The sequence below is a fragment of the Polypterus senegalus genome, chromosome 1 (assembly GCF_016835505.1).
Source record: "Polypterus senegalus isolate Bchr_013 chromosome 1, ASM1683550v1, whole genome shotgun sequence".
In the NCBI taxonomy this organism is placed as follows: Eukaryota; Metazoa; Chordata; class Cladistia; order Polypteriformes; family Polypteridae; genus Polypterus; species Polypterus senegalus.
Window position 1 is genome coordinate 211,491,313 of NC_053154.1, and position 27,991 is coordinate 211,519,303.

At 35.7% G+C, this 27,991-nt stretch overlaps 1 protein-coding gene across 3 annotated transcripts in view; it reads left to right on the forward strand.

The window, feature by feature from the left end:
* The window catches only part of LOC120538882 (bone morphogenetic protein receptor type-1A-like), a 212,796-nt gene extending 190,435 nt beyond the window's left edge, over nt 1-22,361 (forward strand). For 2 of the 3 annotated variants that reach the window (XM_039768467.1, XM_039768475.1), the window contains exons 4-13: nt 6,670-6,835; nt 7,010-7,112; nt 8,214-8,313; nt 9,218-9,314; nt 9,819-9,951; nt 10,215-10,407; nt 11,051-11,348; nt 11,546-11,721; nt 18,384-18,514; nt 21,094-22,361. In XM_039768467.1, coding sequence (XP_039624401.1) covers nt 6,670-6,835; nt 7,010-7,112; nt 8,214-8,313; nt 9,218-9,314; nt 9,819-9,951; nt 10,215-10,407; nt 11,051-11,348; nt 11,546-11,721; nt 18,384-18,514; nt 21,094-21,219 — 1,523 coding nt within the window. In that variant the 3' untranslated portion in view covers nt 21,220-22,361. The remainder of the gene's footprint in view (nt 1-6,669; nt 6,836-7,009; nt 7,113-8,213; nt 8,314-9,217; nt 9,315-9,818; nt 9,952-10,214; nt 10,408-11,050; nt 11,349-11,545; nt 11,722-18,383; nt 18,515-21,093) is intronic. The other variant, XM_039768482.1, reaches the window with a different exon arrangement.
* The last annotated feature ends 5,630 nt before the right edge of the window (nt 22,362-27,991 follow it).

Here is a 27,991-nt window from a genome sequence, read left to right on the forward strand (position 1 = left end):
AACTCTAGAGACAGCGTGTGTATTAACTTGTGGATTTTTCTGTGAGTATTTGGTGGGAGTGTGATGAAGTTGCTTCGGAAGACGCCGTTAGCTGAGCTCAGCTCAGAGCGAAATGAGGTAAATGGGAGGGATATGATGACGTGACTCCCCCAACCGCGTTAACTGTCAATCCCCCACAAACACAGTCTCTCGGAATTTGCATAAGCACACCCCTTCACCTGCAATTTTAACTTAGTTACAAAGTGATCAAAACTCTCGTTTATATCCTGTGTCCTCTCATTAAACTTGTATCCCGCATTACCCGTGGGCATGAGAAACACCAGCGGCACCCTGTCTATTAACGTAATTTAAAGTTTAGGTTTACACCTTTCTTTCCGAAGTAGCAGCACTCATTAATATGGTAGTATATGTCACTCGCTCGCTTCTTATTGTTTCGCTGCCTTCTCAATTATATAATGCATGTTTTCTTCAGCGCGTTTTGGAGCTCTTCCTGGTTTTCTACGTAGTGCGTTGACAGTCAGTTCACGTGATTACTTGGGAGGCGTGATGATGTCACACGAAACTCCGCCCCCCACGGAACTGGCTGAACTCCATTACAGTAAATGGAGAAATATACCTTCCAGTTATGACCATTACGCGTAGAATTTCGAAATGAAACCTGCCCAACTTTTGTAAGGAAGCTGTAAGGAATGAGCTTGCCAAATTTCAGCCTTCCACCCACACGGGAAGTTGGAGAATTAGTGATGAGTCAGTCAGTCAGTCAGTGAGTCAGTGAGGGCTTTGCCTTTTATTAGTATAGATTGTTTTTGTTAATGAAAGCTACCAAAACCCCATATCACTCAAGACTTACTGTTAAGCACCTTTCATCCCTCATAAAAGTTGCAGCTGCACAAGATTTCAAGCCTGATATTGACGAACTGGTTACTAACAAGAGATGCCAAGTGTCAGGACAAAAGAAATAGATCTCACACTGTAAGACTTCTATATAAGGATCTAGCTAAGAGACTAAAACTCTAATTGTACACTGTTGTAGGGAGATTGTATGGTAATAAATTGCTTTTCTTTAAACTTTAAGTGTTACATTTTTTATAGTTTTCAGTATTGGAAAGAAAGCTACAGTAACTTTGTATAATAGTATTTGTTACAGTGCGGCATGCTGATGCACATATGGAAGTCGAAGCGGCCCACCAGTTGTAGTGAGTTTGACATGCCTGTGATAGGCCATTCGTATTAAAAAGTTTAGTTTCCCATTAGAATAGCTTTTGCTATGCCAGTTAACAAATCACATGAACAAACATTCGAAAAAGTTGGTTTATTTATTAGAGAGAAAGAAACTGTATTCACTCACGGGCAGTTATACGTTGCATTTTAATGATGTAACTCCAAACACGGAATCAAAATTCAATGCAATATTGATGAAAAGTTAATTCCAAATATTGTTTTTACTTAAGTTTTACAGTAAAAGTGTAAGTTTAAAAAGTATTTGCATGTTCATTTCAAAGCCAAACAGAACAAAAACGTATAACGCAATGAATACCTTTAACGCAAAAAAAAAAAAGCATTTTCTTTAAATTTATTACATTTTACTATTTTTTACTGTGGTAATTACTTGCTGTAATGTAAAATAGTTAGGTCTATTATGCATATGTAACAATTCCCATGAAAATAACAATCTGTTGAAATTGTACATCCACATCCCCATACCCAAGCAGTACCGCAGGGGGAAGAGCCCACTGGTGTAGTAAAAAAAAAAGCAGAGGTTTAACTTTCAAATTGGTATATATTTATCTCTATATACCACAGTGATTTCTACGTAGAGCCATTATACTTTGCATGCTGTGAGTTTTCGGAAAAGTGTTTATCCCCTATTCAAATAATCTGTTTTTGTATCAAAGTGATGCACTGGTCAAAATGCCCAGTCTATCAGCTTTTTGGAAACGCAGAGGTTTGGTTTTGTAAGGCATATGTACCCTCTTCTGTAAATCGCAGCAATTGCTTCATATTAAAATTTCTTTATCAATAAATGCACGTTAACCTTTGTTGTAGATTCTAAAGCATATTTTCATATCAAAGCAACTGGCATGTCTTTGTCCAAAAACATAACTGAATTCTTGAGCTTACCAGCTTTCAGAAGAGTCCTTACTTGTTACTCAGACACGTTTTACATAGGCCTTTCCAAGCTGGCTTCCTGGCTGTAAATTTACTTATACTTGTAAAGCAATTGGGTTTCCTGCACACACGTCAAACAACAGCCTTACCTTTACCAAGCGGTGAGATTCATTTCTTTTACAAATGACAGTAGTGAAAAAAATAGTGTATTTTAGACCTACACTCTTTGTGTGTTATACTTTGTTTTCTCAATCTTTTTAGGCAGTGAGGAGCAAGTGGTATAGCCTGTTATGTGACTAATCTGCCTGCATGTCTTCAGGTTACTAATGTGAATAGGCAAGCAGCTGTAAAACAAAGAGAAAAAACATAGGTTGTTCTTTACTCAGAAAACATAATTAATAATTATGTAATCCGTTGTGTTTAGTTATTTTATGCTTTCAGACACTGTCTGGGGTTCAAATTCCACACCAGTAGTTGGCTGCTTAGAGTGTGCATATTTTTTCATGTTGTCTCATATTTCCCTCCAGATGGTCTGGTATTCCTTCCACATTCTCAAAGACACTCAGTTCAGAGGGAATAGAGATTCCAATTGAGCGTTAGTGCAGCTGTGTATGTAACTCGATGCTGAGATGGACAGTTGCTCTGTCCAGAGCTGTTTTCTGCCTTGCACTCAGTGTTGCTGGACAGGCTTCAACTACTGTCATTGTGATTTGAATTAAGATCTTTCAACACTGCTTTTTATTTATGTTTATCCATCCATTATCCAACCCTCTATATCCAAACACAGGGTTACGGGGGTCTGCTGGAGCCAATTCCAACCAACACAGGGTGCAAGGCAGGAAACAAACCCTGGGCAGTGCGCCAGCCCACCGCACTATTTCTGTTTAACCTCTGTTAATTTTTATTAAGTGAAGTTATCCTACATTGTAATGATGATTCCACTTGTTTTCAAAGGGATGATTTCAGCAATTGAAGAAAAAAAATCTCAAATGTCCTGCTGCAAATGGATATTATACACAAGCGTTGTTTTTCTACTATATTATGATGCTAAAACTAACAGTTTTTATGTTTTACAAGTTATGTCTGATGCCTCCAGTAGCTTATAAGTTTACAGTAAATATCTGCAAATCTTTCTAATCTTCTGCTTCCTCCAGTACATCTAACACTTTTGAACTAGAAATAATAAAACATCCAATTGTCTTTGTGTAAACAAATGGTATCTCCCCCTGTCACAGAGGGGAACACACAGAAGGAGACAGTGAGTGTTAAAGTCAGTTAAGGAAATGTATTGGTAAGGTTCAAGTTAAAGTCCATGCCACTTAAGTATTGTCAATCTGTTTTCTTAAAACCATTGCAGTTTTTACAGTGGGTGTTCTTTTATCTCTTATTTACCTTTGTAAATGTTTTATAAAATATTTCATGCAAAAACATCATACATTTCACATTTGTCCTTTCATTCATATTTGTTTCTAGGAAGACTAATACTTAAACAAGCCAGCAGTACTGATACAATATCAGCAATTGTCCATATTTACTGTCTGCATTTCAATGTTGTTCTTATTTTAAAAAAAAAAAAAATCTATATCAGTTGGGCACTAATCAGAACCGATCACTCCTTAAATGTCAGTCTGATTTTTCAGTGCTACATTATTCCAATATAAAATAATGGTTATAAGTAATTTCGCCTGGTGGTATAGTTCTTGTTGCATTTACCTTACCTCCATAAGACTGGAATTGAAGCCAGGCCTGGTCACTGCCTAAATAGAGTTCATGTGTTCTTTCTGTTTCTGTTCTTTGGCAGTTTAAGGCTCTCTTTACTCATCCATACAAATTTACTTTTAAGATTAACTGTCAACTCCAGATTAGTATGTTATGGGTATGTATGAGTGTGACATGTGATAGACATAACACCTGAATTTTTAATGGTTGCTTCCTGCTTTACACCTAATGCTCTCAGTATAGGTAATCCTGAATTGGATAGTGTAATATTTATAAGGCTACTGTATAGTTTGTAGTCCCTTTTGAAAATGTGTCATTACAGCATTAAATACCCAACCCAAAGTAAATATGTTAAACAAATAGAATACAAGAAAAGTCCTGCATTTCTTTGCTGTGCATTTTTATGTCAAAATCCATAATGATCAATACTAAAACTAATTGTAACTGAAAACATTTCCTGGATTTTTTTTTTAAAATCATAGTTAAGTTTTTTTTTTTCTCCTGTTTGAAATGTGAAAACTTCCTAAAGATACATACTTCTTATAGGCACTGTATGTTCTTAGCAGTAGTGTCAGAAGCTCAAATCATAATTAAAATCTATTCTGAGAATTATGCAACTACTAGATTTGTAATATTAAGTTTTCATTATTTTGGACTGTCAAGGTTGGAAAGCATTTTCTGTGTGTGTGTCTCGGATCTGCTATAGACTATAAACATAGGTATTCTACTGATTAGGTAACTGAAAGCTTGTCTAAACATGAATAAGTAGCACATTCCTTTAAAAAGGAAATGCTTGAAGCCAAAAGCACTGTTTTTATGATTCTTATAGTGAGTGACCTTGTCTGTCTGTGATGATGAAGGATAATGGAGCACTAAAAGAGAAAATAAAAGCAGTGATAGGGTAAAGCCATGGTAAATATAGTTACCTTGTGATTCAGTGAGGTGACTAAAGGTATTCTATTTCTGAATAGAGTAATTTTGTCTGTGAGATCTCTAGTAAAGACCAAATGGAATCTTTGTTTAGATTGGCAAAAGTGAAAGTATTTCCAGGAAAATTCTCATTTGCATTAGTGGAAAATGCTGCAGTCTCTGAAAGTTTGCAATGAAGTTTACAGTGATCCCTCCTTGATCGCGGGGGTTGCTTTCTAGAACCCCCTGCCAAAGGTGAAAATCCACAAAGAAAAAACCATACATTAATATTGTTATTTTTATATTGTCACGCTTGGGTCACAGATTTGCACAGAAACACAGGAGGTTGTAAATACAGTGACTTTAAAACACTGCAAACAAACATTTGTCTCTTTTTCAAAAGTTTAAACTGTGCCCCATGACAAGACAATTAAAAGAATGCAAACATATCTTCCTCTTCAAAGGAGTGTACCTCAGGAGCAGAGAATGTCAGAGAGAGAAAAGCAAACAATCAAAAATGAATAGGTGCTGTTTGGACTTTTAAGAATGTGAAGCACCATGACAAAGCAGCTGCAAGAAAGGGAGCAATGTGAAGGTAGTCTTTCAGCATTTTTCAGAGGAGCGTCTGTATTCTCTAGGCCAGTGTGCGAACAGCCCCTCTGCTCACACCTCTTCCGTCAGGAGCAGAGAATGTCAGAGAGACAGAGAGAGAAAAGCAAACAATCAATAATCAATACGTGCTGCTCGGGCTTTTAAGTATGCAAAGTACCGTGCAGGAAGCATATCGTATATCATTGAGGAGTTGTATTTAATAAGTAATACATGCTCTGATTAGGTAGCTTCTCAGCCATCCGCCAATAGCGTGCCTTGTATGAAATCAACTGAGGAAACATGTACCATAAATTAAAAGACCCATTGTCCGCAGAAACCATGCGAACCAGCGAAAAATGCGTGTTATATATTTAGATATGCTTTACATATAAAATCCGCGATGGAGTGAAGCCGCGAAAGTTGAAGCTAGCGAATATAGCGAGGGATCACTGTATTTACTATTTACTTCTGAACTTTATTGCTTTCATAAACCTGTTAGTAGGTTTAAAAAATGGTTCAATCATTTTCAAGTACTGTGAACTTTGAAAACTAACACGATCCAAAACATATTAAAAAACATACAAGGACAAAAAGCCTTGAATGCTTATTTCCGTCAATTAAAAATAATTTAAAAAAATTGTGTTATTTCACAAACATGTACATTGAACATAAGTGTTTAGTTTTAGCTGTGTATTTTAGTGTTATAGATGTTTTGAAGTTTTCAGCACTATGGTGCTGAGACAGCATTTCTGCCTCACACTTCCGAGGGCTATTCCTAGTGAACAGATTTCTTCAGCTGTAAAATTGTATTATATTTGGAATTACCCTCTAGGTTTGTTTATCATTTCTAATGCAGTGTTGCTTGGTGAGACAAGCTTCCTTGACAGCATAGGGTGAATGGCAGAAACTGTATCTTGTGAATCTCAGGGAATATTTACACTGATTCACTCACAAGCTTGTGTGTATACTCTAAGCAAACCTAAAGGTTTATTTCAGTTTCTTCTACCCCCTATTTTTAGGATCACATAGAGAAATAGAGTATTATCGTAAAGTAGTCATATGCAAAAGTTAATTAACCTAATAAATGAAAATGAAGTTTAAATGTATATTAAATTATATTTGAAATTGTATAACCTGATAAATTCCCAGGGTTTAAATGTATATTAAAACAGTATTCCCAAAAATAATGGCCTTTTAAAGTAGATAAGTTAATTGTGACTATAAAAGACACGGCATCATTGCTTTATATTACAGTATATTAATGCATTTATCCAAATTAAAATCATTTTTTTTCTCTCCTATTCCCATCAATCCTCCTGCCTGCCCCAAAAAAACACCAAGCAGCAGGGCAAAACCCAGATCACATGCTCCAGGGCAAAGGAGCTATTTCAAGCTCTGACAAGAAGCTTGCAGATGGATCAACAGTGGCACCGGAGGATGCAGCACGATTCTTAAGTTGTTACTGCTCTGGTCATTGTCCTGAAGATGCAAAGAACAACACATGCGAGTGAGCTTAAATCCTTTTTTTTTTTTGTTTTTTTGTTTCGTTTTGTGTAGAGGAACATAGTCTAACACTTTACTTTAAAAAAAAAAATGCTTATTTATCTCTGTCAAAATTTCTTTGTGATCTAATTTGTTAAATTGCTGAAGACAATAGACGTCACTCTTTTTTTTCTTTCAGAACAAATGGCCATTGTTTTGCCATAGTGGAAGAGGATGAGCATGGAGAAGCCATTCTGACATCTGGGTGCATGAAGTATGAAGGTTCTGACTTCCAGTGCAAGGTAAATACTGGAGATCAAATGCTACTATCTTGACTTTACTGAAATCCGAAAATTTGGTATACTTTCCCCATCACATCAAAGTTGAATTTTAGATTATACTAGAAGTTCTTCACATGGAATAGTGGTAAAATATATGTTACTACCTGACACTTAGGACCTCCTCTTCACAGCAAAAAGAGTGCTTCTGGGTGTATTAATACAGGCAGTCCCCGGGTTACGTACGAGATAGGGACTGTAGGTTTGTACTTAAGTTAAATTTGTATGTAAGTCGGAACAGGTACATTATTTTAATAAATGCTATTGTTGACCGACTGAAACCAAGTGCTAATCCAATGAATGATGGAGTTTCACCTCTCTCTGACTTTTTTTATTATTTCTACTTTATTTTCAGTGTTGATGGTTTTTCTGTTCTTTACTGTATTACCAGCACTTGCATCAGATTTGTGTTTCAGAGACATTCTTGAAGGGTAAAGACAAAAGGTTAAGATGAGCTCTTCTGCACAGCTATCACAGCAGGCATCCCTCGTCAGCACGTCTGGTATACTGACAAGAGACAACTTACTGCTATGTACGTAACAGTACAAACAGGCTCGCTATTGAGATTGAATGGGAGTAGCGAGCGACGGTTCACCACCCACCCACACCACACAGTCACCTCCACTACAGTATGCAGCCTGCAGCGTGCGTCCGCCCGCCCACTAAGAACCAGCACAGTGCATTAATATTTTTAATTAATCTAGCAAAGAAATTTCACATTGGGCCAGTCAGTCAATACCATGGAAAAATACTTCCTTTCTGTGGTGAAAGGCAAACAATACATACAGCCCTGCAACGTTCAAATATATACTGGAGAATACTAGCAATACATTCTGTATTGAAATTTCACCAATTCCGTTTGTTTGTTTTGTGTAAATTGTCATTTGAAAAATCATTTCAGTTATCTTACCTAAAACATTTAGTCCAGTTATTTCAACGTATAGTATACTTTGGTACACAATAACCAGTAGAGAGATGTGTAGACAGTTGTCATTGTAATAAATAATTGTATAATGTTGAAATAAATATTTAATATGGCAACTTATTTGATTAATATTTCTTCAGGACTCTCGTTATGCACAGTCAAGAAGAACAATTGAGTGCTGCCAGACGGACTTTTGCAATCGATACCTGCAGCCTACATTGCCACCTCCAATTCATAAAGGTAGTAGTGCTGAACTGTTGCCATCCGACTGAAATGTATATAGGAAAAGTGTGAATCAGGATACAAACAGTTACTAGCATGCATCTAGGATTTCGTTTTTGTTGCTTTTCCTCTAATTCCAGACTGCTGTTCTCAATTTCATAATTCATTATTTATTGAAGAATGCATCTTGTGAGTTTCTGACCCTGAAAAAAGAAAAAACATTTTTTACACCTCAGCCCAATATGCAGTATTTTTAATATTAAGAATTACTGTCACATATTTTTATATATGGTACTCAAAAGTTTTAATTTGCTTATCGTTTTAAGGGAGTTCAGGGAAATAGTGTGTATTTTCTAACTGTCAGCTTCTCTTATGTCTCCGCATCCCCTGTGGCATCCACTCATTTTAATCAAAATTGCAGTGATTTCACAGCTGTAGAAGTTTCATTTCTTGTTTACATTAGTGTTTGTAAAGGTTACAGCTCAGCCTAATATTTGATTGTACTGTTTCTATTTTCTGTCCTTGATTTTATTCACCACCCCCTCAGTGCATTATACAGTACATGTTACTTTCTTAAATTTGAACATTTTTAGTAGCCAATAAAACTGAATGAGCTCTCGCTCATGGCCATTCCTAGCTTACATGGAACTGAATAGTATATTGCCTTGCCTTTACTGTTCACTCCATCCTTCTAATGTATTTACCAAAGAAATTATAGTATTATAGACATACCTACATTTTCATTTATTTTTAAGGCACTTCTCTTAAATCACTAATGTTACATTGACTAATTTGAAAATTTTCACCAGTCCTAACTATTCACTTATTTATTTAAGAGTTTGCTGAGAATGCCTAAATCAGAAATATAATACGTATGAATTTTCAGTATAGTCATAACTTTATTTTTGTTTATTTTGCACAGGCCCATTGTTTGGCAGTGCCCACTGGATGGCATTTTTGATTTCGGTCACAGTGTGCTGTTTTGCACTACTTGTCTTTGCTCTAATCTGTTACTATAGGTAAGAATTTGAATCATTGCAAGCTTTTATTAATTGAATGTTTTCTTGTTTTGCCTTTCTTTTTTTAACACAATTTTATAAACCTAATTGTTGCTTAATCCAGTTCTGGGAAGCTGCTACATGTCATTTTCATTAATTTGTTTTTGTCTATATTTCAAAATACTTTATTAAAAGTTTTAAATACAGTATTATGAACTTGCTAGCTTTGTTTTTACAGCTTTTTCTGCTTATTTTATTGAAGACATAGCAGTAAGATGTAACTTGTAATGTATTTAATGCTTGAAACTGTAGATTCTAAAAATCTTTTTTTTATTACTTATGCATCTTTATTGCACTCAAGTAATAATTCAGGTTATGTCAGTTCTTTTCTGAGTGCCTTTTTTACTGCTGGATATACAATTCTCTTTTAAAAAAAAAAAAACACTTCAGAGTAAATTACTCTTTGGTATATCTGTTTATATATACAAGTGGTATGTGTGTGTCTGAGAGCTGTTCCCTTTCCAGATTTAAATGGCAGACTGAGAGACGGCGATATAACAGAGATCTGGATCAAGATGAAGCATTCATTCCTGTTGGTGAATCTCTAAAAGACTTAATTGATCAGAGTTCTGGGAGTGGATCGGGACTCCCTCTGCTGGTAAGCTACAATATACATCACTTATTTTTTTTCCTAATTTTTGCCTAAAGGTCAAAACATTTGTGCTTATACATGGTATATTTGTTACTTTCATTTTGTGATAAATGTAAATTTAGACTGGTTAGTAAGGTTTTTTTAAACTTCTCAATTTACATTTTAATGACTATAAAGAATATCATTTAAAAATGAGATGTATTAATAGGTTTAGTACATTAATGTCATATAATATATAAGTAGCTTATGTATTTTTTTTATTCATTCAGGTGCAACGTACCATTGCAAAACAAATTCAGATGGTGCATCATATTGGAAAGGGCCGCTATGGAGAAGTATGGCTTGGACGCTGGCGAGGAGAAAAGGTTGCAGTGAAGGTGTTTTTTTCCCGGGAAGAGGCCAGTTGGTTCAGGGAGACTGAGATCTACCAGACAGTGCTTATGCGTCATGAAAACATCTTGGGTAGGTTTGAGCATGCCCTAGTCTGATATTATCACCCTATCATTGTCTGAAGGCAGCTGCCAAAATATAGAAATCGAATATTCATTTTAAAAGTTTGTCATCATTGGAAGTCAAACAAAACCACCATAGATAGGCTTAGAAATGTTTGTATTTTATATTATTAACAACTTCTTGATAAAACAGCATAATAATTTTAGCGCATATGAAGATGCCAGTATATCTCTTGGTTTATCTCTTATCTTGGTATAATTTTTACAGTGTTCTGTTCCTAATTATATGCTCATGGTAAAACTATACCTGACCTGACCACTAACTCAAAACAGCCTGGTGTTATCTGCAAGCTATAAAATTATTTTTGAGTTAACCATACTGGAAAATTAATGACCATATCTGTAAAAGGCTGCTATGTGGGCACACCATTAAAATTCTCTTATATTGAAGTATGTTAATATGAGAGTGTTTTTTTTTTATTATTATTATTTATTAGTTTAGTTTTTGCCTGTTTGGTAGTTTCCTAGTGTTAACTTTAGTTTGCTGAGCCTTTCAGTATGTTATGAGAACAGGGAAAACTTTTATTTCTCACCAAAATTAGTTAGCTATTCCCCTTTTAGTTAATTAATTACTTTTTTTTTTGGTTAAACAGGATTTATTGCAGCAGATATTAAGGGTACTGGAGCATTTACGCAGCTGTTACTGATCACAGACTACCATGAGAATGGGTCTCTCTATGATTATCTTAAATTTACCACACTGGACACCAAGTCTCTGCTTAAGCTAGCCTACTCTGCTGCCTGTGGATTGTGCCACCTTCACACTGAGATATATGGCACCCAGGGCAAACCAGCTATTGCCCACCGTGACCTGAAGAGCAAGAATGTCCTCATGAAAAAGAATGGTACATGCTGTATTGCAGACCTTGGCTTAGCGGTTAAATTTAACAGGTATGAAATATCTCAGTTGCACTTTTGGTGTAACAGCCTAGTAATGTTAGTTTTATAGTATGGTATGAGTTTTGGAGTGAGCCGCCTGTGTTCACCGTGGACATTGGGAGGTAGACGTATTAATAGCTGTAACTAATTTAAATTGTACACATTTTAGTCATGCTGTGTTAATATATTTGTTGAATTTCTGCATCTAGTGATACGAATGAAGTTGATATCCCTCTAAACACACGTGTTGGCACCAAGCGATACATGGCTCCAGAAGTTTTGGATGAGTCTCTGAATAAAAACCACTTTCAGGCATACATTATGGCAGACATTTACAGCTATGGACTGATTATTTGGGAAATGGCACGTCGCTGTATAACAGGAGGTAAATATCTCTCCTCTTTTACAAATTGTTGAAACATTGTAGCATTTGAGTTTACTTTTTTGTGATCATTTACAAATATGAAGAATGTTTAGCCTAATCACTGTAAATTGTTTCCTGTTGCAACCAAATGTAGTTTAAGGGTGTTTGGTTTTAAGAATACTTAAGAATAAGTATATACAGTCCTTAAAAGTGTTTGTTGAGACTCTGAAGTTTGAACATTGTGTATGTACTTCTCATGTTCCTGCAGATTTAGTGAACCATCTGTAGGATTTTTTGGTTTTTTTTCCTTATGCATTTTTTTAATTTTTTTTTTATATAAACACAAAGGTCTACTTTCTAGAAAAGCATAGGCTAGGCTTTTGTTGTGCAAGTTATAAAATAACACACAAATTAAGACTGATATTTAATGATTTAATCCTTTTCATTTTCTTTTATTTATTCCTCTTTTCCATCCATCTGTGTTTATTTGAAGCGCATGCATTCATAAGTGGAGTAGTTCGTATAAAATAAATTAAAATTTTGCTAATACCAGCATTTAAATCTATACCTCATTTTTCTATAATGATTATTGACATTAACAAGGCAATTTTCAGGCAGATTAAATCATCTTTATATATATATATATATATATATATATATATATATATATATATATATATATATATATATAAATAGTCTCATGACATACCCCTAATCCTTACAGATGCCAAATTATTTCCAAAAGTTGTATCACTTATGGGAAAATACTTTATATCTAAATGAACATCATATTCTATTTGTATCATTGTTCCTTCATTACTTTTTTCATCTGGCCTGCCAAGCCTGCTGCTTTTGTTTTGTGTTGATGGTCAGTATATTTAGACTTGTTCCAGAAGAGTTTAAGCTCAGGACATGGATGGCTGTCGTGGTTTTTTTTTTGGAGGAAGAGAGCTTTAGTTTTGTGTTAATCTATACTAATTAAAGGCAAATCCCTCACTGACTCACTCATCACTAATTCTCCAACTTCCCATGTAGGTAGAAGGCTGAAATTTGGCAGGCTCATTCCTTACAGCTTACCTACAAAAGTTAAGCAGGTTTCATTTCAAAATTCTATGCGTAACGGTCAACAACATCCGCCATTTTGAACTTTCTTATTTATGGCCCCATCTTCAAAAAATTTGATAGGCGGCTTCCCTTCGGTGGTATGACGCCAATATCAGCCGCCATATTGAACTTTCCAACGGACTTTGTTACTTAAGGGCCTATCTTCAAGAAATTTGGTACGCGGGTTCCCAACGCTAACTGAATCCTACTTACGTACATATATACGTCCATAGCCTGCAGCTCGGTCGTCGTGTGAGGCGGCATTGGGTTCCCCATCCCCACGCCTCCCACGTTGTTGGCTGCCTGCCTGCCTATATAAGGCCATGCGTCGCTACAGTCTCTTCATTCCCTTCCTTGCTTCGCCACAGTATTCACGTCTCCCTGTTGATAACTGCAGCCCTTTTATTTAATCCACAGCTTCTCCGCTGTTCTGTTGTTTGTTTATTACGATTATAGTTATTCTATAGGTATTTTAGACTTAGTTTACACTGTTCAGGTACCCATTTCCTTTATCGTTCCAACCGTACCCCCATTAACATGTTTATCGAGGTGATCACCATCGATGAAAGAACTGTCACTTTCCGAGTGGTTTCCATGCCCGGAGATGGCATCTGCCTTTTCCATTCTCTGTGTTACATATTGCACGGCCATATCAGGCTAACTCTTGATATCTGGAAGAACATTGTGTCTTATGTATTGAATGTTTGGGAAAGGTTCAAGGTGTGGACTGATGACGGTACAGGAGATTATACTACACAGGAGCACTATAAGAGTGAAATGCTTAAGCCCTTCACCTATGGTTCTGCATGTGAGTTGATGGCTGCCGCTGAATTGTTTGGTTGTCGCTTTCAAGTGTACCGAAATGGCCAAATATCTTACACCTTTAGACAACCGCCAATGCCTCTTAAACATCTTAGATTCACAGGTGACAATTATCTCAAAAATCTCAATCAGTAGTGGACACTTTGATATTTATGAATGTTTAAACTCTCAAAAGCTGGATGCGAAGTTATCGATGAAACCGGTTGTATGCTTACAAAGTTTGACAGATGCCGAATGTCTCTTCAACACAAGTCCTACAAATACTGTTGTAATTGAAACAAACCATGAAACTCAAAGCGATTATGACAGCAGCAATCCAAGCTGTGAGATTTGAAACAAGATTACTGTTCACATGGCCAACTGTACGTTGCATGCTCAAGAGTAAGCTCAGCGCACAGCTTGGTCATATTACAACTGGACGGCCAAACTGACAACGTGGCATACAAAGAGATCCTTAACAAATATTTATTGCTATATTTTCCCTCAGTTTAAAAAGGTTTACTTTTCTTCTTAATAAAAATTTTAAGGCAGTACTTCGCCACTGCGAAGCGCGGGTATTTTGCTAGTGTTTATTAAAAGGAATGGCCTACATCAATCCTTGAACCTCTATACTTTCAATGTATGCCTATAAATAAACTCCATGTTAAAATTTCTTTATACCTGTGTTTGCATGCAGTACATGTCACTATGAAATTTCAGCTGAATTACATTCTAGTTGATATAGTAGTAGTAGTATTTAGTCTTTTTAAATAAATGCAACATTTATTTTTATGTGAAACTTTTTTTTAGATAGAATTACAGAAATTGAAGTGAAATTGTTTGATACCATATACACTTAGGTCCATAAATATTTGGACAGAGACAACTGAGCCCCTGAAATAAAGGTATTGTGTTAAAAAATGCTTTAGTTGCCTCACGTTTTTATGCAGTCTTTTTGTTCAACCCACTGAATTAAAGCTGAAAGTCTGCACTTCAACTGCATCTGAGTTGTTTCATTTAAAATTCATTGTGGTAATGTACAGAACCAAAAATATTTATAGACCTAACTGTTTACATTCACATACACATTTTTTGAATGATTTTTTAAACATTCTTGATTTAAGTTTATTACATTTACTAAATATGTGTGCAACACGTGTAAAGACAGATATAATAACGTATAAATATAATAAACATTGAATTGTATAATCATAGTTTTAGAATTGTAATAGAATTGTAAAATCATATAATTTTACAGGATGAGCTTTAAAAATAATATATACCTGTAAAAACAAGAGACTGGTATGCTTTTTTTTAATACTTAACACTAACTTCACAAATTGTTCATATCAGTGCCTATATACAATAATAATAATTATACAGGAAGTTATACTCTATATTTACATTGATGTTATAAAATATACTTATAAAACAGACCTATACCTTTAATACTCAAGACGATTCTAATCATGCTGTAGAACAGCATATATATATATAGTAAAATATGCAACAGGAGACAGCATAAAGTTTTGGGGTCCGCCAGCCCCGTATATTGTACAGAAAATTATTAATTTTTCAGTCGAGTTATCAAGCAAAACATACATTCATAACGCGACGCCGAACCATGGCGTCGCAGCCATTTTATTGGGGAGGAGCCGGAAGTGGAGGAATGCTGGGAAGGACCGTGAGGGAGGCTGGGAAGGGTGACGTCAGGGCAAGATGGCGGAGGAAGGGTGGAAGTGCCGCACTGCGGTCAAAGTCGGCTATGAGGGAGGGAGGTCCTTTTTCCTATGAGAAAGCAGAGGGAGAAAGTTAGTACCCCACCATTCCCTGCCGGCGAACACGTTCCCAGGTGCGGTCGAATCAGTCCATGCTCCTCCTACTACAGTATGCGTGACAATATATATATAAATATATATATATAAATATGGTATTTATGCTGTTTACTAGAACACGTATAGTTATTTTGCGCTTTAAACAATATTTCCAAATATTTATTTTTACCTACTTCAAATTAATTAAATGTCAGCATAAACTAGAATATATTACTTCCCTAATATTATGAATATATACAAACACAAGGCTGTGCACTATTATGTATCCCTCTTGCTTATTTGTGCAGCCGTCTCAGACCATGGTAAAGGTGCTATATAAGGAAGTGAAATCCATTATTATTTGTTATAATTATGATTCAGTAGAACGGGCAGGCAGTTTACGTGTGATTTTTAACTATGCTGGTTGTCAGTGTTTTCAAAAAAGAAAAATAAAGTACATCTGCAATGTAGAATTCAAAGCACTGTTCGTTGAAGAGAAAGTTTTTTTATTTTTTTTTTTTATTTTAGAGATATATTCTTCCATCAGCAATGTGCCTTGATCGGGATTCGAACCTGGATCCCTACAATAATTCTTGGTAGATTGTCTCTCAAGAATCACAGCTATACCTCGACTAATACGTGCACTCGTCTGTCTGTCTGTCTGTCTATCTTTCAAAAGTTTTAGAACACCTCAGTTTTTACAGCTTTTCTTTAATCAACTGAAATGCAATGAATGACCTAAAAGGGTGAAAAGGTAAGCGGTAAACTGCCAGAGGTTTAAATTTAAAGTTTAGGTTAGCCTAAACTGAAGAAAGGAAATTTAGAATATTACAAATGGGCCTTCTTTAGGGAACTATTAATAGGTTACAACCTACAGTAATTAATGTAAATTAAGCCTTACAAGCTGAAGCAAATAGTTTGCACAGGTGTCACAACTTCTGTTGATTACTTAAATACCCTCCATCTGTCTTAAAGCAGAGTTGGAGCAGAATGTGCTACTACACCCTCTGAAGTACTACTTGACAATATTTTACTGTAGAAAGTTAAATATTCCAATGACAATGGCATGAAAAAGAGAATTAACAGATGAAATGATACATAGCACTATATTATCCTTTGAAGTGTAGACCTTTCATTTAGAGAAATTGCAAAAATGTATGGTGTCCAATACAATCCAGTGGCAATTGGAAACTAGAAGAAACTCTGATAGGAAGAGATCTGGCAGACTCAAAGTCACAGTCCAATGACAGGCTTCTGAGGGTCATCAACAGCTTGTGTGATAGGCACCTCCCAGCACAACAGCTTCAAGCACAACTGAACAGTGGTCGAAAAGAGCAAGTCTCAGTTTCTAGTTTGATGAGGAGATTTTGCCTTGCAGGTTTGATAGGATGGATAACAGTAAGAAGGCCATTCCTTAAAGGACAAAATAACAAAGTGAGGCTTACCCTGGTCATGAAATACCAGCTGTGGATTACTGCTAACTGGAAAAATGTCTTATTAACTGATGAATCATAATTTGAAATCTCATCATGCAAGATGTTTTTACGCTTTCAAGTTAGTAAAAGGATGGTTGCTCAGTGTGGCACCAACTGTCAAACATGGAAGAAAAGAACAAGAAGTTACACTTCAAAACACGGAATGGCCAGCATAGTCTCCAGACGTCTGTCATGGACTAGACAGAAGGGTGAAAGGAAAACAACATGCAAGTGCAGCACATTTGTGGAAACTTCTGCAACAGTATTGAGAAGATCCTTGGACCAATATTTAATTTCTGTCATAGAAAGAATGACAAATGTCTGTTTTGCTGTTATAGCAGCAAAAGTTGACTAATTTGATGAAACAAAATTTATAATACAATTTTGTAAACTTGCCTTGCCTTGTTTTTTTATTTGCCATTGTTTTTGTTCTATCCCTTGATTTCATGGAACATTAAGACATTAAACTGTGTTCATTTCCATAAAAAATTTATCAGTATTATGTATATTGTAAAGAGGAGACAAAATAACATTGGAGGGCTAGGGCACCACTGTAATGACCCTGTATGATTTAACAGAAATTGGAACAACGGACAACAAGCTGGAGATAATTTCTAGGCTCCTGTCTGAAAAGATGTTAACTGCCTCAAGATGGCCAAACTTCTGGTCATATGGATTCCAGGCAGAAAGGTGGGAGTCCAGGAGGGTGAATAACAAAAGTGATGTCATTGGCAAAATGGCCATCAGTGTTCTGTTCTGTAGATGGAGGAAGTGAGAAGGGATTAGAACACAGTGCCAACACCTGATTTAGCCTGTGTTTAGATAGATAGTTATCTGTCTATCTATCTATCACCAGAGCCCTTTAGCGGTTTCCCATGTGCACGCACATGACTTTCCTGTGTGTGTGTGTGTGTGTGTGTATATGTATGTGCATGTGGGGGTGTGTTTTTGTCTGTGTAAATTATTTTTTTAAGACAGTTTCCACACAGATGACAACTTAAGCAATTTGCTCAGAGTCACATAATGAGTTGTATGTGTTTAATTCCATGGTTTATATATTTTTTTTATGCGCTGTCCACTAGGCAAGACTGCCTACAAGTTTTAGGCTAAATACTTTGGATTGTTTTAAGACACGGGAGGCTATGATAAACCTTAGGTTAAAATTAGTCGTCTTTGTTGTTTCTAAAATGATTACACTGTCTTCTCTGCTTATAGCTTATCATAAGAAGTTAATTTGTTCTGTCATTTGTTGGCATAGTCAGCATCAAACTGAAGGGATGTGTTAATGATCCTGACAATAATATAGAACACTAAAAAAAAAGTTTATTATGAGTACATGCCTGAGCCACCAGCTTCTTACATTAGTCTTTAGTTATGATAAACTGATGCATAAAATTCTGGTGCTCTTGTTTTACATCTCCCATGTACTTTTTACAGGTATCATGCTTTCAGTGTGCTAGAAATTTAAGTATGAAATTTATTTTTCTAGGTATTGTTGAGGAATACCAGCTACCCTACTATGACATGGTTCCAGCTGATCCATCCTACGAGGATATGCGTGAAGTGGTTTGTGTCAAATGTCTCCGTCCTGTTGTGTCAAACCGGTGGAATAGTGATGAGGTAATTCTTACACAGTTATTTAGGTGGTACAAAATTGTACTAATGCAAGAAGTTTTCCTTTGAGGTTACAGAACAAATTTATGAGTTTGAGTTTGCTTTTTTCCTGTACAATGTTTTAGGACTGCATTTTCACATAATTGTGACATGTCCTGTGTATTTTTTTTTAAAGTGCTTTCTTAATTTTTCACTCTTTAAAATTTTTTATAATGGGCTATAATACTCAGTTCTCTTTCTAAATAGTTTTCCATAATCTGAATTCTGGCATGAATGTTGGTGATACAAAATGTGTTACATCATAGCACAGAATCTCAATAAAGAGTCTGTCTTTTTGGATTTATCATGCTTGCTGCTATACTCTGAGCTTCCTATCATACATCAAAGACTATTATTAGATTGATTAGTGACTCTGGTGTTGAATAGTGTATTTGTGTAGATGAGTGAGCCTTTCCATAAACTGTCCCATTGATAGTTTCTTTGTTGACTTACTCCTCTTTATGCTCAAGTCTTTTGTTCTATCTCCCAGTCTAAGAAGTAAAGGCAAGTATAAATCTGAAAAATGTAGGCCACAAGTTATTAATCACTCAGGCATCAAGAAGAAAATATTGGTACAATACATTTCCAAGAAATACCTTCTGCATTGTCGTTTTGCATTAGTAGAATTGTACTGTCTTCAGTTTACTTTACATTACTATGGTGTACTGTATACCATGTGTAGTTCCAAGCTGACATTTTTCTTCATTAAAGGCCACTCCTGACATAATTTATATTCTGTACATACTTCTTCAATTTCACATAAATATTAGGCTAATACTTATGCATCACACATTTTAAACTGAGAACTTCTGGTCATCGTCTCCCCTTTCACTTCAGTTATACAGTATTTTTGTTTTTGCTCCAAACACCTGGATAACCTTTATCGCAGAGGCAGTTGCAGTTATATCTTTCTCATTTCTCACAAAAATATGTGATAGAACCACCCACCAACACAACAACTTCTGTTGTCTTGCAACTACTGTATATATCTTTATGCCAAAATTAAACTTCTTTTTGGTAGCCATTAACAGCATCACATAGCATTTGTAGTACTGTGGCACTGTAATTGGTTTCTATAAGCCCTCTTATATTTGCCATATTTGTTGCTCCACTCTTTACACAAAAAACACACAGTATGGAAATTACCCTAACTCTTTTAGATTATGGGATGTGGTAACCTAATTATTATATCTGGCTACATTCTTTAAGCAAACTTGCACATGTAATGCTTTGCTTAAGTTAAGAGTGCATTTGGATTAGCTTTACCAAAATATTCAGAAGAATGGTTTACTTTATATCTTAATTTACCCATACCAAAGTAGCGTACAAACTTGGATCTAGAAAAGAGCTGAGCATTTCAGTGAGTCTGATTACCATATGCCAAATAGCAAGTGTAAAATGAACCTAAGAACAAACATTGTGTGGTTTTGTTTTATTCACCTAATAAATGCCTGCATGGCAGTGTTTTACAGTTCAGGTAACTGGCCTTGTTGCAATCTTTCTGATTTGAGTGAAACAATTCTCTCTCATATGTAAAATAGTGAATTTCTAATGAGAAGTTACCAGTATGAATATAAAATTATTTAATACCTAATGATGAGATTGGTGTCCACTTATCCTAAATGTCCAATGCAAAACTCACCAGGATAAATTCACTTACACAAATTTTTTAAAAAAATCTGCAGCACTATTCTACAGAAAAACAGGCTTCCACTGAAAGGTTCTTTCACATTCCACAATTGGAAAACATTAAATAAGAATGTTGATGACAATGTTTGTTATATTGTAAGCTGTACAATTTTGCAGCTGTAATACAATCACGTCAACAGTGTTGTCTTTGGAATGTCATACTTGTGCCTAGGTTAAGTTGTTTTTCTTTTGAATATTAAAAAAAAAAGCTGTTCTACAGAACATGGCTATCAAGTCATTTGTTCTGCCATGTTTAACCTATCAGTGAATAGTAAAGCATTCAAAATCACGCCGTTAGTATTTTAATCTAGTTCAAAGCATTATCTTCTCTCCAGGTTGCTTTAGTCTTTCCTATAGTACAATATTATTATTGTATCCCAAAATAGATGTCACATAAATTGCAATAAAAGTAAATAGGTTTAGAATAGCACAACCTTTAGTACTTCTGCCTCACTAATCCAGTTTCTGGATTTCAATAAATAGAATTTTTATGTGCTCTTTGTATCTGCATGAGGAAATAAATTGGAACCTGAAGGGTTTTTGGCAGAATTTTTGCAAATATATAAGTAACACTAGTAACATACTTGTAGTGAATAGTTGTAATTTTAAGTTAACAATTAATAAATGTTTGGTAAATGGAGCCCTTTTTAAGTAAAGAAGTACATGTATGCTTCTCCAATTAACAGTAGCTTGTACTATTAACATGTTTTTTTATTCCACTATATCTTATAATGGTGGCTCTGAACTAAAAACAATGACTCAACAAAGAATAATGAACTGAAGATTGAATATTGAGGAGTGTTTAATAAGTTTGTTTTCTGAAACTGCATTTATAACACCTTCTTGTTTCTCCACAGTGTTTAAGAGCAATGTTAAAGTTGATGTCTGAGTGTTGGGCACAGAATCCAGCTTCTCGATTAACAGCACTGCGTATCAAGAAAACACTCCTCAAAATGGTAGAGTCCCAGGACATCAAGATCTGAAAGCAACTTGAGTATTTTTCTATCAAGAAGTGTACTGTCTCTCTTCATAAATTATTTTTTTGCTATGAGTAATCATCTTTATCCTGAGAAGAGGATAAAGCCATTAAGGGTTAACAGAACATTCCCATCCCCCTTGAAACATTCATCCTTATGTTGTATAGTCTATTACACAGAAATTATTTGGATTTAAGAAATCAGTCCCAAAAATCCGCCAATCATTAGTTTGTGTGGGGGAATTCTTTGAATGTCTAGATTCTCCAGTTTGCTGCTGTTTTTTTTTTTTTTAACTTCCAACCTGCGACTAAAACAGAAGAGGTTGAACCAAGATGTGGAGACTTAGACCTACTCTAGAACTCAAAATTGTGGAAGAGGAGGAGACTTCTGGAAGGAAAATGCTTTCTATGAAAGCTATTATTAGTTTTCTACAAAAAAGAAAATGCTGAAAAATGTGCAGCTAAGGCAAAACGGATCTACAAGAGAGTTGAAAAGATGACTTGGCAGACTCTGGATCTTGTATTAGGATAACCAGGATCTTCATGCACTGTTCCTGAATCTATATACAGAGCTGTCTGTCCCTTTCTAGAGTGCAAATTTGATGTCCACTGCTTTGGAACTAACAACTTTGTACCAAATGAATCTCTGTGAATTGTACTGCTTAGAAGATGAGATTTTTTTCTTGGTGCATTGTAAAAGTATACTAGTGCCCTGGTTTTCATCCTCCACTTTCAGTGACTTTAGGTATGGCATCACTTCCTGATTTTAAAGTCATGGAAACCAATTCATAATTGTTTTTCGGATTACAGAAGCAACTGCCAGCTTCTCCTCTTTGTCAACTCTGTACGACTTCTTATGCTGAATTTTGAGATGCAGCAGTTGTTCTTATACCTCAGAGATTCCTTTTTAAAAGTCTAAAGGGATATGTGGGATGAAGCCAATGAATTATTGTTGTGTGATATTTTTTTTTTTAAATCTATGTACTGAAAATGATTAAGTATGAAATCACATAGGAATGACCTATTGTGCTTTTTGTGAAGGCCTTGCCTTGGAGTTTTATGAACATTGTTTCTGTCCAGTTTTGTATGTATGCAGATGTCAAGAAAAAAAATCAAATGGCAAAAGATAAGCCAAACTTTGCAGTATTTAGCCATTATATATATATATATATATATATATATATATATATATATATATATATATATATATATATATATATATATATATATATATATATATATATATATATATATATAGTTTTCCACATTGTGTGTAAATAGTTTGTATTTAAACAGAAGTGCTAAATTAACCTAGTTATTCTTTACAGGTTAAAATAGGTTTTACCCACCATGTTTCACATGTAGTTAATTTTTATCATATAGTTGTTTTGAAGATGAATGCAGAACCTCTGAATTGATTTACAGAAAGTTCTGTATGAAATCATTTGATCCTACAATAAGGGGTTACATTCTGGATCATAGCCTTGTATTGATTTAAGAAGATAAAAGTGAATTTCAGAGTTTTAGGACAATATTCATTCAACATTGGGAATGTCTTCTCAGCGTCACTTATGCATAAAATAAGGAGGAAAAATTGTTAAATCAACATTTAAAAAGAATAGTTGACAGTCTTATGCACTTTAAAATAAAGGGAATTAGATATAGAAGTGAGTTCAGCATTTGGTCAAATAGAGCTGTACTTGCAAAACAATGAGGAGTGTGCAAAATATGGCTTTTATCTTTTGAAAATATATATGTGTACACTTTTGACTTGAATGAGTATGAATTTTGTGCTGAACCTTTTTTAAGATTACAACAAAAATGTGGTCAGCCTTAATTAAGGTCCTTGAAGAAATATTCTGATAAAACTATCAACAGTTCAACAGTAAGGTGCCAATACACTCACTAATTGCTTTTATTTACTATAGGAAAACTTTGCTTTTTAGAAAAGCAGATGGTCTGGATATTCAAAACATAACTGTAAGATCTTCAGAAAAATGCTTGTTCCTTAGCTTTATGCCTATGTAGAAATTAATGTGTAACAAGGTACCTGTGATATTTAACATCCTTTTGATTGCACTTAATAGTGCAAGAAATTTTGAAGGGTTTTACTGAATGATTCAAATAAGAAATTGTCGAAAATCCTGATGGCAAAGCACTCCTATATCATGTTGTTTGTCATTTCAGATAGGCAGTGATATCATATTATTAAGATTGGAAGGTATCTTGTTGAAAGTAAAAGGTTTGGGGATTTTAGACTTAGATTGGATTGTAAATGTCCATGTGTGGTGTGGTTAAAACAGGTCTGCAGTGTCACTTGCACCAAGCAGATGTTATTTCAGATGTACCTTCAGATGCTTGCATTTTCAAAGATGCTATGATATATCACATTGGTGATTCAGTTACATGAATGAACCATGTAAATGTTTCATTGCCAGCTAGTTTTTTTTTTCCTTCTTTTAATACGCAGCTATCTCTTAATCTGAGATGAGAATATTAAGTGAATTTCTATCAGTTGATCATCCTGAATATCCAATTTGAATCTTTTACTTTTAACTTTAGGTAATGCATAATTTTAGAAAAGCCTTAGCAAATTATAATGTATAATTTTTTGGCATTATTTTGTTGCCAGACTTTTTCAATGATTAATTTAAGATTAGTGCTCTATTGTATGTGATATTCTGTATACGTAAAAGCTGAAGCTAGACTGACTACAGCAGCTGTTTGCTAACTAAAGCACAAGCGATGTTGTGCATGGTTTATCTAAGTTACTCTGCAAGAACACTATGAGAAGGTCAACAGAACAATTTCCTTTTATGTAAGAGACACCAGAGGGCTTTACACAAGCAATTTAGTCAGCTGTTTTTTCCTCTGGTAATGTGTGCCTTTGAAACCCAGTTCTATCCATTACAAATTATGAAAACCTTCTAAGTTCATTGTGAAGCAAGTCGCAGACTGTTACTTTCAAAACTCATTATGTGTAGGACTGATTGTAAAAGTGGTTTAAAAGTGAATGCCACTTTTACAGTTATCAAAAATGTAGTATGCATGCTCACAAAGCATTTTTGCACCTTTAATATTTGCCTAGAAAAGAGTCAGAATTTTGCCTGATAGCTGACTTAGTGCATTTCACTGAAAGTTGCAGAATTCTTTCCTATAATCAGATCTACACATCAGCTGTTTATCTTAGCCTTATAAAGGGAACAATGGGTTTGTCCACATAGGCTCCCCTATGGCCAAAAAAGGACCTGCAGATGGCTTCCTTGATTGGAATTGGAGAGAAGCTGAGCATAAATTTAATTCTTCAAGGGAAATTCTAGATAAGCAGTTCAGTTAATTTAGCATTTTGTACATTGCAAGTGAAAATGGGTGCTCTGAGCAATAGCTTGTCTCACTTTTCCTGTTATATGCAAATGTAAATCATTTATGGAATAACCCTAAAAAAAAAATGTATCTCTTAAATGTATTTTGTACAGTGTCTGATTTGTAATGGTGCCTTATTAAGTTTACCAAGGCCGCCTGCCAGCACTATCTTCTGTACACAGTTTATGTCCAGTGTATCGATTTTTAAGTAAATAACCTTATTTTAGTAAATGCTTTTGTATGGTGTGTTTTGTCATTTTCAAAACTCATTCTTGCAAAACCAGTGTGTTTTGTTTTTGCCTGTCATGTTCTGTTAATTACTTCCTTTTAGGTCAGGGTTTCTATTCTATTGATCCTAAAACCGTTTCCACTGTTTGCTTCAATTGAAAATTGTGCTTTTTGTGTTTCATTGTTAAATGCATCACTAAATTCTCATTCACATTAAGTCAGACTAATAAATTATTTTGCTGAAGGCGGATCAAAATAAGGCTTTGTGTTCCTGTTTGTGAACATAATGTATGCATTGAGCAAATCCAATAATTTTTATGCTTATTTATGATGTTTAGTGTTTTGACTGTAACCATTACCATTAGCTTTATGTTGCTTAATGTTATTCTTTATACTCTAAGTTAAACATTTACTGGTTTGAATACCACTTTGAAAAATTGGCAGTTATACTTTAAGACTTCGCCATGCCTTATTTTTGAGCTAACACATTGTCATTTGCCCATTTGTCTTTAATATGACTGTCTTTTTTAGAAACAAAATGACAGTGCTGCATCTGCTATCCTTAATGTATTGAATCCACCTCTCCACATGAGAATTCAGACAGAGCTAATTTCTACTAAGTTTCTTAGAAATTATCTATGCATTATCAATTTGATTATGCATAGAGTTTATTTAAGGTAAGCAGGATTTTCAGTTCAATATGTGGCAACAACCCCTTAGAGCACTGGTCCTCAACTGAGAGCTACAACTCCATAGGGGTCCCACTTTAATTACAGTATAACATTGCAGCAAAATACCTAAATCGATAAAATTTGATCTACAGCAGGGTTGTCATTCTTACAGGCTATATTTCACCCTGGGATCTTTTTAAAGCTGCCCACTTCACCATCATTCAAAACATGGTACATACAGTGCATCCCGAAAGTGTTCACAGCGCATCACTCTTTCCACATTTTGTTATGTTACAGCCTTATTTCAAAATGGATTAAATTCATTTTTTTCCTCAGAATTCTACACACAACACCCTATAATGACAATGTGAAAAATGTTTATAGAGGTTTCTGCAAATTTATTAAAAATAAAAAAACTGGGAAATCACATGTACATAAGTATTCACAGCCTTTGCTCAATACTTTGTCGATGCACCTTTGGCAGCAATTACAGCCTCATGTCTTTTTGAATATGATGCCACAAGCTTGGCACACCTATCCTTGGGCGGTTTCGCCCATTCCTCTTTGCAGAACCTCTCAAGCTCCATCAGGTTGGATGGGAAGCGTCGGTGCGCAGCCATTTTAAGATCTCTCCAGAGATGTTCAATCGGATTCAAGTCTGGGCTCTGGCTGGGCCACTCAAGGACATTCACAGAGTTGTCCCGAGCCACTCCTTTGATATCTTGGCTGTGTGCTTAGGGTTGTTGACCTGCTGAAAGATGAACCGTCGCCCCAGTCTGAGGTCAAGAGCGCTCTGGAGCAGGTTTTCATCCAGGATGTGTCTGTACATTAATGTAGTCATCTTTCCCTTTATCCTGACTAGTCTCCCAGTTCTTGCCGCTGAAAAACATCCCCACAGCATGATGCTGCCACCACCATGCTTCACTGTAGGGATGGTATTGGCCTGGTGATGAGCGGTGCCTGGTTTCCTCCAAATGTGACGCTTGGCATTCACACCAAAGAGTTCAATCTTTGTCTCATCAGACCAGAGAATTTTGTTCCTCGTGGTCTGAGAGTCCTTCAGGTGCCTTTTGGCAAACTCCAGGCGGGCTGCCATGTGCCTTTTACTAAGGAGTGGCTTCCGTCTGGCCACTCTACCATACAGGCCTAATTGGTGGATTGCTGCAGAGACGGTTGTCCTTTTGGAAGGTTCTCCTCTCTCCACAGAGGACCTCTGGAGCTCTGACAGGGTGACCATCGGGTTCTTGGTCACCTCCCTGACTAAGGCCTTTCTCCCCCGATCGCTCAGTTTAGATGGCCAGCCAGCTCTAGGAAGAGTCCTGGGGCCTCATGTATAAACGGTGCGTACGCACAGAAATGTTGCGTATGAACTTTTCCACGTTCAAACCGCGATGTATAAAACCTACACTTGGCGTAAAGCCACGCACTTTTCCATGGTACCTCAATACCTTGTCGTACGCAAGTTCTCCGTTCGGTTTTGCAGACTGGCGGCACCCAGCGTCAAAGCAGTGCTACTGTTCCTGTGTGGTTACACCTTATTTTCCTGATGCGGCTTTATAAATACACTGAAACTAACCGCATATTCTTTATTATTGTAACGCATCTGATTGTAATTAACTTGTAACAATATAATGGTCCAGGGAACAGCCATAGTATTCCAAATACCATAACTGCTTTAGCATTGTTACTCTCACTTCTCCTTCTTCTTCTTCTTTCAGCTCCTCCTGTTAGGAGTTGCCACAGCGGATCATCTTTTTCCATGTTACTCTCACTGCACCACTCGGGAGAATTCATATCATTGTATCTGAGTGTGAATCACAGCAGCAGCTGATCGGAAAGAGAATTATCGGTATACAACTTCAAGGACACGCTGTCTCAGCCACTGCAAAACGTTTTAAAGCCTTTCCTGTACGGACCTCGCGGTTCAGAAACAGTTTCATCCCAAGAACTTTAAATGCACTCAATCAATTGCACCTTGTAGAACTGTTTGTACTTATAAGTACAATCACCCCACTGTAAACTTGCACTATAGTTATAATATCGCACAACCTGAGCCACTTTATAAAGCGTGTATTTACATATGATGATGATATAATTTTTAAGGTGAAATGCAGTAAAATATGTTTATTGTATTATACAGAAAACTTTTAACTTCATTTAAATCTATATTCTTCACTGGGAGTGTCGTGAAGGATAGAATAATTAAACATGTACTACGAAGATATTTCAATGTTACTTAAACGTTTTAAAGAATCGGCGCTAAGCTTACAGATGGCTTAACTTCTATTACAGAGCTGATTGTGTGGCGATCGGTTACTTGGGGAAAGAAAAGCAAGGACTGCAGTGGCGGCTATGCCAATATATATTGAATATAAAACAGAAAGAGAAAATAACAACACAGCTAAAAACGCAGCGACAAATTTCGGCAAAAGTTTAAATGCTTGTGTCATGTGCATGAGGCGGCTATGCAGTGTCTGCAACGGACGTGGCCATCCACCATGCATAAGCTACCTTACT